The sequence below is a fragment of the Hibiscus syriacus genome, unplaced genomic scaffold, assembly GCF_006381635.1.
Source record: "Hibiscus syriacus cultivar Baekdansim isolate YM2019G1 unplaced genomic scaffold, ASM638163v2 tig00110328_pilon, whole genome shotgun sequence".
Lineage (NCBI taxonomy): Eukaryota > Viridiplantae > Streptophyta > Magnoliopsida > Malvales > Malvaceae > Hibiscus > Hibiscus syriacus.
In genome coordinates this window covers 7,886,724-7,901,892 of record NW_024062685.1, presented here as the reverse complement: position 1 = coordinate 7,901,892, position 15,169 = coordinate 7,886,724, and the positions used below count along the sequence as shown (strand labels likewise).

At 34.8% G+C, this 15,169-nt stretch overlaps 2 protein-coding genes across 2 annotated transcripts; one reads left to right on the top strand and one right to left on the bottom strand.

The window, feature by feature from the left end:
* The first annotated feature begins 6,735 nt into the window (after positions 1 to 6,735).
* LOC120118368 lies at positions 6,736 to 7,849 on the top strand. The gene is given in 4 exon segments (XM_039138411.1): positions 6,736 to 6,742; positions 7,118 to 7,258; positions 7,419 to 7,559; positions 7,791 to 7,849. Coding segments are annotated over 4 exon segments (348 nt in total).
* A 77-nt stretch (positions 7,850 to 7,926) lies between these two features.
* LOC120118769 (transcription factor TCP20-like) lies at positions 7,927 to 9,294 on the bottom strand. Its single transcript, XM_039138753.1, has 2 exons — positions 8,239 to 9,294; positions 7,927 to 8,133 (listed from the first exon to the last, which is right to left on the bottom strand). The coding sequence occupies exon 1, from the start codon at positions 9,233 to 9,235 to the stop codon at positions 8,378 to 8,380; it is 858 nt and encodes a 285-aa protein (XP_038994684.1). The 5' UTR covers positions 9,236 to 9,294; the 3' UTR covers positions 7,927 to 8,133; positions 8,239 to 8,377.
* Between the last annotated feature and the right edge of the window lie 5,875 nt (positions 9,295 to 15,169).

Here is a 15,169-nt window from a genome sequence, read left to right as displayed (position 1 = left end):
TTTATATAGTTGACGGAGCACATTTGAAAGGTCGATACCTTGGAGTAAACTTATTAGCAGTAGTCATGGATGCTAACAATGGGATACTGGCAATAGCTTACGGGGTTAGCAAATCTAAAACCTCTGATTCATGGATATGGTTTATGGGGCATCTTAGGGATTGCATATGTCCTATTACCAGTCTGACTATCATATCCGATAGGGCAAACTCAATTGACAACGCTGTTAGAAGGTGTTTCCCAATACTTTTCATGACTTTGTGGTGTTCATTTGTACAGAATCTCAAAATCAAGGTTGCTGGTAAAAAATCACAAATGGCCATATTGGAAGGTTGTAAAGCTTATCGGTAAGTGGATTTTAATAAGCATATAAATTGTTTAAGACGTGTTTTGCCTCAATGTGCTCAAACACTAGAAGATGTGGGTTTTGAAGATGGTCAAGAGTACATCACTTGGAGCAAGATGGTTTCATGACGTCTAATAGTGCGGAATCAATCAACGCTCTAAGTCGTCATTCCCGGAAATTACCCATTACTATGTTAATGGAGTTTTTTGAGCCCCTATTCAACAGTGGTACTACAAGAAAAGAAACCATGCAGGTATTATTTCTTTCTTTAAACTTATCATATATTTTATAAGTATATTTATTTAAATTTACGGGAACATTGGAACGGGTTACACCATGGACTGAAAAAAAAGATAACAAAACGTGTTGTGAAGTCAACGTCATGGAGAATTGAACCAGTTCAAACACTTTTTTGAAGTATTGGATAATAACTTAAATGGGCTTGTCGATCTAAATGCAAAGACATGTAGTTGTAAGAAATGGCAAACATTGGTTATCTGTGTGGCCATGTTTTAAAAGTTGCTCTTCATCTAAACCAAGATGATTCAAGCGCATACGCTATGGATTGCTACACTACAGAAGTATATCGACAGACTTATGCCGAGATTGTCTACCCTATTCCACATCCTTCTGAGTGGGGCATACCAGATGACTTACAAACAGTTTTGCCACCAGTCATGGACAGCAGGCTACCTGGCCGACCAAAAAATCACGATCGTATACCGTCTAAGTGTGAAGAGAAGAGGATATCGACATGTAGTCGGTGCAAGGAAAGTGGTCATACAAGGTTGACATGTGGATCACCAGTGCCATCACAATCATCTTTTCCTTTACCAAAATATGGATCCTCATCAAAATCCAAAGCTCATATGGTGGCAAGCAAAAGGAAATCAAAATCGCAATCAAAATCATCCTAATCACAACGGCTTCACCTTTTGGGACTTATTAACTTAGGTGATTTTTAAATGCAAACGTTATATTATGTATATTTTATGTATGAATGCATACATTTTCAGTTAGACATTCATTAGTAACTTGAGTTTGAACATTGCTATGATATGTTCAGTTGTTATCACTTATCAGATTGTTGTCTGTTTTTGAAGGTGTTTTCCTTGATTTCGCAACGCGAAAGTCAAATTCGCAACGCAAAATCGTAAACCAAAATCGCAACTCGAATTTGACTTTTACGTTGCGAATTTGACTTTCGCAAAGCTTATTTCGCGTTATGAATTTAACTTTCGTGTTGCGAATTTGACTATCGCAATGCTTATTTCGCGTTGCGAATTTGTACCTTCAACAAGTCTTTTTTTCCTTCAACATAATGCAGATTGAATTTAAAACAACAAATCAACTTTTACAAATAAATTAAACAAGCAAAAAAATAATTCTTATTTGCACATCAAATTAAACAAATCAACTTTTACAAATCAATTAAACAATCAAAAAATAATTCTTATTTCCTCATCAATTAAACAAATCAACTTTCAATGTAAAATTCAATTAAACAAGCAAAAAAATGTACCCCAGACTGTTGTTTATGCACATCAATTTCACGCAGCTCACTTCAGGATTAACCTGCAGAAACCAAACATTTGCTCAAACAACACTTTCTACACATCTAAAACCAACAAACAGCAAATTACTGAATTCTAGGTACTTAACCAAATATTTTCAAACCAATTAAAGAGTATATATGTTAACAACACTTGCTCAAACTTACCAATTATTTATGCACACTTTCAGCACGCGGATGCAGGTAAGAAACGTCTCTCATATATCGCTCTAGCCATAAAATGCCGAAACCACAAGCCTACTGCACCTCTATCTCTATCTGTGGGGTGGTAGAAAATGTTTACTTCCTGTCGTCAGGCATTCCAAGCACATGCATACGAGAGGACCACAATCCCCTATGGCTCATTGTGTTTATTGTGGCGCAGTCTCGTCTCTGATCATTGTAACTTCGAACTTTTTTGGCTTCTTGTTTCCAGAATTAGTCCAATAATCAATCGCATCCAAGTATTTAGCCAAATGAGCGCTCCATCCCTTTGTAATAATATCTCTCAAATAAAACAATGGTATGTAATTCAACATGTTGTCATATACCATTATCTTCATGGATGGGAGTTGAAGCTCAACGAGAAGCCAATGACGACGTTCCAAAACAGGGATAAACACCTGCAATCATAAATAATTGCGCACATCAAATAAAATTTATGAACACCTTTAAAATATTCAAAAAATAAATACTAACCTTATCGTCCTCCCACCATGAATGATAAAGTTTAGCTTTTCCATTAGCCAACGTATATGAAGAATCTCTCGGATCCTTCAAGTGAGCTACGTGAAAAGACGTCGGCATAATAGTCTATCGAGTATTTTTTATTTTCTTCAATTTCCTTATTACTAGAAGATGTGACACCCATGCATCATTATGCTGTTTTATAAAAAAAAATACATATATTAGTGAATTTATTAATAAATTAAAAAAAAATTAATCAAAATGCAATATAAGAAGAATATAAGACTGACCCCCCTTCGAAATAGTCACTATCTTCAACCCCTAATAAAAATACCCCACCAAGACCGATCAAGAAACAAATACAGAACATCGTCGAGCTTGCATATGTCAGAATAACACCCCTGGCTCTGCTCATGTAGATAAAAATCAACTGCGGTCTTAGCCCAAAGGGTATTATCCGTAATTGTGTCCGGTAGTGTTTCTCTCTCCTGCTGAGGAATAGTACTGGTCGGTAACTCATACGAAAGTCAACACACATCCATCATATCGGGCACAGGAGGGGGTTTATCAATATGTCGACAAATGACGTGTTGTGAATCGGGCTCTTGAATGGTGGGAGGGACCCATTGAACAATGACAGGGGCCTCTTGATCGGTGGGAGGGGCCTCTTGAACGATGATAGATGAATCAGGATTCTTCTTACGGAGTCTTGACACTAGTGGGGTGAAAAGAGATGTAATGGCACGTGTATGACGTTTGATGCGTGAAACCCGTCGTGCAAGAAAAATCCGACGTAAAGCATCTACCTTATCAGGCCGCTGAAAATAAATTAATGCATAAATCAGTAAATAAATAAATAAATAATGCCAAAAAATGTTATTTGCATTTTTAGTATAGTATTAAACAAATTTACCTCATTGCGTAGAGTATGAACCTCATTTTGCAACGATGAAACAATCTCATATAGAGCGGATACCTCATCCCGTAAAGTAGATACCTCATCACGTAGTGCACCATTGTCATCGCGTAAAACATCCACCTCACCACGTAAAGATTGTACCTCATCACGCCATGCACCATTGTCTTCACATAAAGTACCGACCTCATGACGCAAAGCACCGAATTCATCACGTAACTCCCCTAACTTATCCCGTAGAGGTGGAGAACAGGGAGATAAATGCCGTGGCCTCTTTGCCGGTCGCCTATCATGAGGTGATAGTGGAGAAGAAGCTCGATGATGTGATGGAATAGGTGATGGTGGAGGTAGAGAAGAGGCTTGATCAGGTGATGGCTCCGGGTGTCGAGCTGTAGAATCGGCCTGATCAGGTGATGGCTCTCGAAGTGGGGGGTGCTCATCACCCGTCCCATCAAAAAACCGCTTACTAGCTTGCCACCAATCAGTGGCATGCTCAGCCTCTATGGGTGTCAGCCTCTGTAATGGATAGTTAGCCTTCTAATAATATAAAAGCTCAAACAAAGTTAAACGTGTACTAGTAATAACTTGTTTAACTATATGGTAGTATTTGTGTGTTAACTTATATTATTAATCGACGTATATGGTCGTAACTCTTTTAAATCTAACATGCGGATCCTCTTCCAGGTAATAGCCCTAGGAATATCATTTGAATTTTTTATCGCATATGTTCGCATGCTGGGAAAAGTCTCAAATATCCAAATCTACAAACAATATAATACACAAACATCAGTAATTGTTAAATAATTAATTAATTATAAATTTGGAAACATTATATAAAAATTCTTACCTTAAAGGCCCAAGTAAAGTCTGTCAAAGTGTATTTAGAACCATCGCCCCACAATCGTTTTCGGTCCTTAAAGGCAGACGACAACTTCTTCCAGGTAGCTTTTCATAGATATGAACCCTACGGAAATAGGTTCCATGCATTTAGGTCCTCTACCAATAATATTAGGTCCTCAGAAATAGGTTGTCTGCCCTCTTTGCCTAAAAAGCCGGCATGCAAAAGTAATAAATGGCATACTCGGACAACATCAAGGTCATCAATCCGAGTAAAACCATCTTTAACAAATAATCTCTTCAAGTTGTCGACGTGTAAACTCAGCTTCGACTTTGCCAACTCAGGAAAAACCCGAGATAACCATGATGGGCGGGAGATATGACTAGTGTACCGGGTTACTTCATCGTGTCCGAAGTGTAGACCAGTGATTAAGCAAAACTCCTCCCTCCCAAAACAAGTATACGCCGGTGCCGAAGGAAAATGAAACCATATCTCTTCATCATCACGTTATATCCTCTCGAGTAGATCGTTAGTCATGGTATGAAGAAACAAATGTGTCAACATAGCATCTCCACCCGTATGTTGTACTTTCAGCCATGGCCCGAAGCAAGTATCCTCAAACAATTTTCTTTGTAGAGGTGTAAACGTCGATGCAATTTTAGTGGCTAGGCTTAATTTATTCCTTAAGGTCAATGCAACCGAAAAAAATTTCTACAAAAACAATAAACATACCAAGTTAGATATACCAAAAACTACAAATTATACACTATAAACATACATGATATTAAACAGTGAAAACAAAGTCAAATATGTTTCAAACTAGCACGGTATTCACCCAAGTCATTATTCCATCATAGTTCACAAAATGCATCAAATAACATTCCAAAAGTAAGCACTTATATAAACATTTAAAAGGACAACATATAGGTTTAGTGCAGGTTCAAGGACAATATAAAGAATAGTAGTTTATTCTTGAAACTTAAATTAGCAACACTCTGAAGTTAGTATTTGTCTTTGTTTTGTCTTTTTGTTGAAGTAATGCAATTCATTCAAGTTTCAATTTGCAGAATAAGAGTAGTTTCTGAAACTTAAATTCGCAACGCGAAAATGAAAATCGCAACGCGATTTCGCGTTGCGATTTTCATTTTCGCGTTGCGATTTTGGTGTTGCGATTTTCATTTTCGTGTTGCGAATTTAAGTTTAAAAAACTATTCTTCTGCAATTGAAACTTGAATGAATTGTATTTATTCAACAAAAAGACAAAACAAAGACAATTACTAACTTCACAGGGTTAAAGACTAAACAGTTTAGTAGTATTGGCAGCAACCGAATGAATTTACTAAGCAATCTCAATGAAATGATTAATCTTAATATTATTTAAATTACCAGTAAATTTATCATTAATATAAGAAAAATCTAATAATAATACAAAAATTTCAAAATAAAAATAAGAGATTAAAAAACTAACCCTCGGTGGTTGATTTTCCATTTCTGACCGTGAATGGTTGTGAGGGATAGACGAATTTCGCCGGAGATGGGGACGGATTTCGTCGGAGATGGGGACGGATTTCGCCATAGAGAGTGAGAGATGGAGATGAGACTGAATTGTGATTTAGGGTTTTAGTTTATGATTTGCGATAATACTGTTTACATTTGTGTTGCAAAATTAATATTGTGTTTCGAATTCGAAAATAAAATAAAATTCGCGTTGTGAATTTGACTTTTGCGTTGCGAATTTGAAATTCAGTGTTGCGAATTTGACCACCGCGTTGCGAATTTGACTTCTATGTTGCAAATTTGACTTCTGTGTTGCGATTTACAGATTCGCGTTGTGAATTTGACTATCGCGTTGCGAATTTGACTATCGCGTTGCGAATTTGACTTCTGTGTTACGATTTACAAATTCGCGTTGTGATTTACAGATTCACGTTGCGAATTTGGAAGATCGCAACGTGAATTTGGAAAATCGCAATGCGATTTACATATTCGCGTTACGAAATTGGAGTTCGTGTTGCGAATTTGTTGGTCATTTTCGCAAATCCAAAAAAAAAATTGTTAAAATCGTATATTATAAGACATTTTCGGCAACTGAGGTTATTTTCTCTTTTCCTTTTAATTCCTAGTTTGAAGGATCCTAAATTTCAAATTCTTTAATTTTCACAAATAAAATAACATTTAATCATATGTATATTCAGTGACAGATTTGGTCCATTGGCTAGTGCACGAACACCCCACTCTATGTCCTTGATTTGATTTTGTTGTTTCTTTAAATTTTGTTATATTTATTTTCTACCAATAAAATTTTATAACTAAAAATTAAATTTATTAAATTAAATAGATTAAAATAAATATATAATCATTTTCTTAAAACAATTTTAAATCTGAAATCAATAGTAAATGACCGGTATAAGTATTTACAAGTAAAATAAATTATAAGTGCTAACAAATTTTATTTAAACAATCAATAGATCAAATATTAAATTACATCCGACTTAAAATTTCTATTATAAAAACAACTATTAATCAACAAATTTATTTATTAATCCAAATTTCTGATAAATGTATGAATAAAAATTACCCATAATTATTTGAGAATCTAAAGAAAAACGAATAATATCCTCTACCAATTCAATGGCCTCAAACTATATCAGGTCAGTAAAAATCATGAATATCCTCTTTTCTCTCTGTGCTAGTGATAACAGCCGCTAGGTCTATATATCTGCATAAACTTGATCCCACATGCATTAAACTAAATCGTCCTTTATCAACTATTTTGCAGACTTGGACAAGAAAATGAAAGCCATGACGACCCTTCTCCAGGAATCTGATAAATCTAAATCCTCATGCCGAAATGTTGATATTTCTACCGACTGGAAACAAGAACTCGTAAACATGTTGGGAGAGCTAAACAGGTCATACAGTTGTTTTAGCACATAAGTATGCTCGTTGAGGTGTAAATCTCAAAATCTCCCTCATTTTGGGTATTCATCATTGTCCTGTAAGCCTCTAATGATCCTATATGGGAGGCTTTCGGTACTTGTCATGAATATTTCGTTGATGATTCCGATTACGATCGTGCATATCCGACTTCGAATATCTGTACTAGTAAGCTGATGATCTGGGACTAACAGAACAATGCAATATGGTTTTCATGACAAAACCTGAAGAACAATCTAACCGAGAATTTGCAGATGGAGAGGATGTTGTTGAGTTTCAAAAGGGTAGTTTTTTATCCTTTTCTAGGCAAATTGTTCAATGGAGGTTGTGCATAGTTTTTATCTTTTTCCATTCCAGTCCCTCAATCTTTTGTTGGCATAGGTAATTGGTAACTCCAAAGAATGACTATAAATTGTCTGCAGTTTCTTCTAATCAATCTATCAAGCATTGGTTTAAAGCGCAATCATTCTCACATTATTAGAAGGTGATGTCAATGCTTAAAGCAATGCATATAGGCAACAAACTTGCAAAGGGAAACAACTTGGAATTGATGAAAAGAGAATCAGGTTCTTAGATGTTAGTAAACATGCAAGCCTCTGGTAGTCCGAGGTTACTAGTAATTGGCCATGTTATGTGCAGCAACATATTCTTTCGAGGAAAAGAGAATTCTTACTTAATTGATTCTAAGAAGAAACTAGACATGGATGGCAGTAAATTTGTACGTTTAGTTTGAAAAAAAAACCCTATTGCCTCCCCATTAGTTTTTTCCTTACATCATAATGAACACACCTCTGAATCAAACAAGAAGTTAGGCCGAAAACCGAGCTACCGGGCCGTGAAAAGCTCTCCAGTCTCCACCTTCACATTCCATAGAAAAAGCAACAAGGCACAAGACATATTAATACTTCTCTCTAGACATTGGAGAGTGTAAGTTCAACAGAAGACAAGAATCAAGAAAAGCACCTCTGTGATGGAAAGTTGGATGATGCAGTGTAGAGAGAAGAAGGGGAGCCAAATGAATAACCATTCTAGTCTCTGAGAGAGAAAATTACAAGAAAAAAGCCTTACTATATCAGAAATGCTACTTCTTTTAATCTTGCCCTCAAAGTTTATAACTGTAGTGGTCGGATCCTTGGGAATCATCCCTAGGAGAGGGTTGTTGCTGCTGGTGCATCCTAGCCTGCCCAATCTGCAGATAAATCTGGCTCAAAGCTTGAGGATTTAGCATCCCAACATGACCCTCTTGAGACAACCCAAGTTCCAAACCAGGTAGCTGCTGGTTAGCCACACCCAAGATTGAGGAGAAATTCATCTGACCCATGTTAGTAGCTGCAGGCAAGTCAAAACCAGGAAACCCAAGCTTTTGCAGATAGTTACTACTTTCAGTGCCTAAATTTGTTGTAGATGGACCAGATGATGACTGAAAACCATTACTACTGACCGGGGACCATAACCCTGTTCCCACATGGTGGGGTCCCGAATTGCCCCCAACCATTTCCCAACTGGTCCCACTGGACCCCCCTAAATCTTCAATCCTCTGGTGCAACCCTGCCGATAGAGACGCCCCTTGCTGCGAAACGAAGAGTCCAGCAGCTGCCAAAGCTGATGCCGGCATCGTTCCGCTTCCTGTGGCGGCGATTATCGACGGTTCGGCTTGTTGTAACAGCCATTTTATTGTTTCCCCATCGGATTTGTGACCCAACTCCCTGGTCAACTGGAAAATCCTTGCTGCACATAAAGCAGGTATCCTTATCCTTCTACCTCTTCCTTCAACTTTGGTATGCCTGTCCTTCTTAGGACTTCTCTTTGGGGACAACTGTTGTTTCTTCCCTTCCTTATCTGAAATAACAATCTGGGAATCCTGGATTTCAGCTGCCTTGTTATCTCCCATGCCTTGAGGATGTTGCTGTTTGAAATTGGGCACTTCATGTGGAACATGCTTGGAGCCCTCGCTATCCATGAAGGCATGAACAGGTAAAAGGCTGGTGGACTACTCTTTGATTGAAGAAGGTGACCTGAAAAATTAGTATATTGAAATCCCAAACCACACTAAACTGTCGAAATTTTTACTATTGATCATACAAGATGCCAATTTTTTCTCCTACCTCTCTTATATAGCCTGTCTTTTGTTTCTTACCCTTTTTCTTCACTATAATGGAGGGATTTTGACTAACATTTGTGACATGACAGCAACTTTAACTGCCAATTTCACCTCAAAACACATAAACACACATCCCCATATGGCATGTTCCCATATATTGATGGATTACCTCCCCCCCCCCTACATTTGCAATCCATTGGTGTCATCTCTTGTAAGAGACTCAACGGTGGACGTGGCTGAATGATTACTTGACAACTGGTAACTGGGTCTGGATAAAGAGGCCGTTTGCTTCTAATCCACTCTATAAACAAATATTTTTACGATAAATTAATCATGGGAATAGCCACCCCTCAAAAGTGAAAGGCTGTAGGAAGCTTGTTCTTTGGTTTCAGTTACATTATTTGCCAAAAAAAAAATCTTGCAGATGCAGTTACAACTGAAGGATTTGATGATGCTTCCATCAATTCCGGTGGGACCCTGAATCCAGAAAATTTTAACTTTTTCCTCAGTCTTTGATAGTTCATGGACCATCTTCAAAAAAAAAGTCGCTTTATAATCTTTGACACCAAACATGGAGCTGTGTGCTTTATCTATAAGAACATCCTTTAACTCGGGATTAAGAAAATGGAACTGAATTATAAGAAAATGTTGATTCTTTGATAAAAGTATTAGTAGAATAACTTATTAAGTGATCTCAGTGATAACATGAAATGTTGTTCTCTTTTGACGATCCAAGTTTAAATAGTTACGTTTGCAAATTGTGGGTGCATTGCCTATGTTTTAGAAAATTCTGAACAGAAAACAATTCCAAAAAAAAATATTAGCATAAGAATAATTTCTATAAAGAGAAAGGGATGCATTCTATGTTTAAGCTAAGGGATATGATATGATCATAAAGTGATAAAGGTACGTTTGTCAAAGTAATTTAGCCCTTTAGATTGAGTGGAGCCAATTGACAACTCGAGAAAAAGACAGGGATTCCCTTGAATTTCTCCCATGAAAAAGATGTCCAATTTCTTTTTTCTTTTTCTGATACCCAGAAGTCTAATTTCTTAAAGGGGTGTATTGTTTTCAATTCTTGCTTTGAAAGCGATTTCTTATGTCTAAAATATAAGTCTATATGCATGTAGTGATTGCATATAAGATTTCATTTAACCATATCTAACCCAAACAACCAAATGCACAATAAGACCTGCAAACGCTGGCGTTGGTTTTATTTGAAGAAAAATACTATTTTTATACCACTTTTCTAATTTCAAAACTGATAAAAAATTAATAAAAATTTAAATAAAAAACATGAATTAGATTTAGTTTGTTTAACTTCAAATCGATAAAAACTTAAAAGCGAACGTAAAAAAATATTACGACACATAATCATTTTTCTAATTATTCTCCCAAACTTGATTAGGAAGCAACTTTAAGACGATTTCGTGGTGAGCCATTGAACAAACAAGGGAAATGTTCATTTTCTTTTTCGCTGAGAACTTAAAAGCTTAGGTTTGATGGCTGTGTAGTGATGATGATTGTGGTGGGAGTTGGTGCGTTATTGCATTGTTTATCACGTGTGCTTCCCATCATGGAGACAAGGGGAATAGGTTGTTTGCTTTTGTTTTGATGTGGAGTAAAAAAAACAAAACAAATCCTTGTGGTAAATCAAAACATGAACTCAAACATGGAAAATATAAAAGAATTTGATACAATATGATGGAAAATTGTATAAACATGATTAGAATCATGATAAATATGATATTGAAATCTCACTTTTTAAAACAGAACAATGCAGGAAAAGAGTGTATACCAACGAGTTTAAAAATATTTTTGAAGATGAATATATATATATATATATATATATTAATAGTATAAAATATACTACATATCCTCGCGTAATAATAGATCCACCGGGGAGAGTGTATATGTTTGTCATTTATTCGAGTAAAAATAATCAATTCTACTAAAGGGTGTTGATCCAGCTTTAGGTTTAGATTTGGCAGCAGCATGATGCAAAGCCAACACATCCATCTGATGAGTGTTCTAAAACGATATTATTTGCTTGTTAAATCTTTGATCTTATAGATTTATTATTGTTGATTTAGTTGTGTTATGCTTATTTTCGTGCAGGATCTTACTTTTCAGAATTAGCAGTAAAACGGGCGCATTCTATATTTTTTTTATTATTTGATCACGACTGGAGACATGGGCACAACTCTGGACATGACACGGTCTGACGTGGTAGTTTCTAGAAGGTCCAGTCAGTAGCAATTTTCTAAAAGATCTAGTCAGTGCTTTCTGGAAGGTGGACGAGCAGATATATCTTAGGAGAATTTATTTTTAAATTTTAAAGTTTGAATTTAGAAAACATTTAGAATTATCTTTAGGATTTTTTTTAATTTCTATGTTTATCTTTAGGGTTTTAGAGGCTATAAATACCCTCTTAGGGGTAAGCCTAAACAGACAACTCAGAATTTACTCTTCTTCCTATTTATAGTTTTATAAAGTTTTCTCTTTTCTTTTCAAGTTTTCGTTTTCATTTTTATTTTTAAACATGCTAATTATGATTTTTGTCATGTTAAGCTAATTTCTCATAAGCCGAGAGTTGAAGCGATGACTCAATTCCAATGTGAGAATTGAAAAGCACATTAATAACTTCGGAATATCTCTCTCAATCTATGCGCTTGTTTTCAAAATCAAAACAGTTTTCAAAATCAAATATTGACCAATATGTTGTTGCGATTAAATGTGTGGGAAGAAGATCGGCTTATTGAAAGCACATTTGACTTCTTGGGAACACACTTGGCGAGATTGCCTTGCCAAAAGGGAATTGCGATCGGAATTAGTAGTTATTGAAACAACAATCTAAATCGGTCTTCACGAACTTAAACAATTATTGATCTACGAAAATTGTCGTTGATCAGATCAATTTCTGAAGCCGGAATCAAAGATTGTCTTGGGTATTCGGTATACAAATAGAGTCACGAGGATTGCCCTTATAGACAAAGTATTATGTTTTTACCATATTCATTTTCAACCTTCGATTTTTATTCTCTTTATTTTTCTTTAAATCCCTTTTTATTATGTAATCCTTTTTTTACCAAAACCCCTTTTACTACTTATCGCCTGGTTTAAGCCATTCAAACATAAATTTGGAATTTTTTAAGTCCCTGAAGATCCACCATTACTTCTCTTTACTACGTATTTCCTTTATTTATTAACTGAGAAGAAGAAATTTATTTTGACATCAAAACGACAGTTTCACCATCTTATCTAACATTAACGGAATTGTACGGTCATGAGTCATGTTTTATCAGTTTTCAGCTTTAAAACATGGAAAGTTTCACGTGCGACAACCTTAATATACGGCTAAGGAAAGACGCTATTGGTTTTGTTATTATTTTTTTAACAAAACCGATAAAAAATTATTGGAAACATTATTATTTCTACCGGTTTTATTATTATTGAGCACTTTACCGGAAATGTTAAAAAACATTAATGTTTTAGGTAGAAATAATAATGTTTTAGATAACTTTTTACCGGTTTTGTTAAAAAAATAATAATAAAATTGATAACGCCTTTCCTTAGCCGTATATTAAGGCTACCACACGGTATAACTTCCCCTTTAAAACAAAGAACTTTTAACAATTGAAATGTGGTTTTCCCATGCATTATTGCTTTGAGTACTCAAAACTTTGTAGAATATCTCTCTCTCTCTCTCTCTCTTCTAAATCCTTCTTTCAATGGTGATAACCTTTTTTGTTGTTGTCTTCTAGCTTGTTTCTTCATTGAATTTCGCTATCCTAAATAATTAGATACAAGCATAATTATATTTTACCATGGAGATAGTCATCGATAATCATAAAATGTATGTAACCTCCTAGATTTGGCTCAGACGTTACGATTGAATCTCAGAGACCACGTTAATTCAGATCAACAAAAATCTTGAAATTTCATATTGTAACATGCATTGTCAGAAAATCAGTATAAACCTATAATACAAAATAAGAGTTCATAAAATATATCATAATAAGAGTTTAAAATCCAAAACTGATAAAAATATAATATTCCTGAAATTCCCATAAAAGTATATAATAAAAATTAACAGAAAAAATATAATAGAGTCTGAAAACGTACATACAAAGTCTAAAAAAAGAAATGTGCTACTAGACAATCCTCAAAGTACCGTTCATAATCCTAAAAGTCAGAGATTCTAAAAAGATAAACTAAAAGAGTGAACTATACAACTCAATGTGTCCTTTAAGTACAAAAGGCATCGATAAAAAAATATTAGATACTTCATATAAGATATGATGTGTAAATCAAATCACATACAACAATAATTAACAGTTCATTACAGAAATATTATGATAGAAATTCTACACCATTATCTTTCGTCCCAGATAAACAAGATGAGAATGTTACCCTTTGAAGAGGTACCCAAATCAAAATACAAAAATCGAGATAGGGACCCCTCCAAAGAGGATCCCATATAAAAACAAGACAAGAATTTTGCCCTCCATAAAGGATTTCATGCAGATGATAGAAATGCATCAATGTATAAATAAAAATGATGCAACATTAATAAGAAATCAAACTTATTGCAAACATATATAATTAAAATACGAGCATGCGTACAAATAGCATTATACGACATAATAACATAAAATATTAAATTTAATAAATAGGTTAAGAGAACACACCTATAGAAGCTAATAAACACCAACTAAGTCTAACACTTTTCCACGATTAGTAGTACTAGGTCTTGCGGAATGATGAACTAAAAATAACACACCACTCAATGAATACGGTAACCATTTATCTAAACAAAAATAGACCATTAATTCACTAAACAACACTTTCACGTATCCCAAGACGAACGTTCGAAATTGAACTGAGCTGAACGAGAGTGGTCAGGTCTTACTTAGAGTGATTTGAAGATTCGTGTTCACTTTAGAACATAATACCAAAAAGTGAGTTCAAAATTTCAAAATAATAATAATAAATTTGGAAGTGTGTTTTCATTTACCACTCCCAATAGACAAGTGGCGGAACTTGGTGATATAATTTGGGGGACAAATTAAATTTTTAAAAATTTATAGGCTTAAAATTTTCAAAAAATTTGAAGGGTTCAATTTATATTTTTTTTTTCAAAAAAAAAAAATTGGGGTATAACTAAAATTTTTGATATTTTGAGAGACTTAATGAGAAGTTTTAAAAATTATGGGAGGAACTTAATTAAGAATATTAACAAAATTTTAAAATTAACATGAAATTTTTAAAAAAATTGTGGGAACCAAATTAAATATTTTTAAAAATTTAAAAATCTAAACTATAATTTTTCAAATTTTGAGGGAGTCATGGCTGCGTCGTCTCCATTATCTTCCGCGACTGCAATAGACATAAAACATGTTTCCACAACTCACTGAAACTGAATAAATAAAAGAAGAGCAACAAAATTAATGAATATGACGACAAAAGAGATGTGGAAGTTTTTTTTTTTAATTTGGGGTAAGTACGATATAATATTTATTTAAACACAACTCTCAATCTTTTGACAATGAACGCTCATACCCTTAACATTTATGGTGCTTGAACCCGGGTTCTCAAGAAAAACAACAATTCATTTACCACGGAGATCACTTAGTTCGTGTAGAGACGTAGAAGTTAAACCAACAAAATTAATAAAGTTCTAACACATCTATATGTGTGTGTTTATGGGTTTGCTCTTTATGATCATAAATTGGGCCAATTCAATGAATACCAAACTAGGCCGCTGGCTTTTGCTTTAAGAAGCTTGAGCCT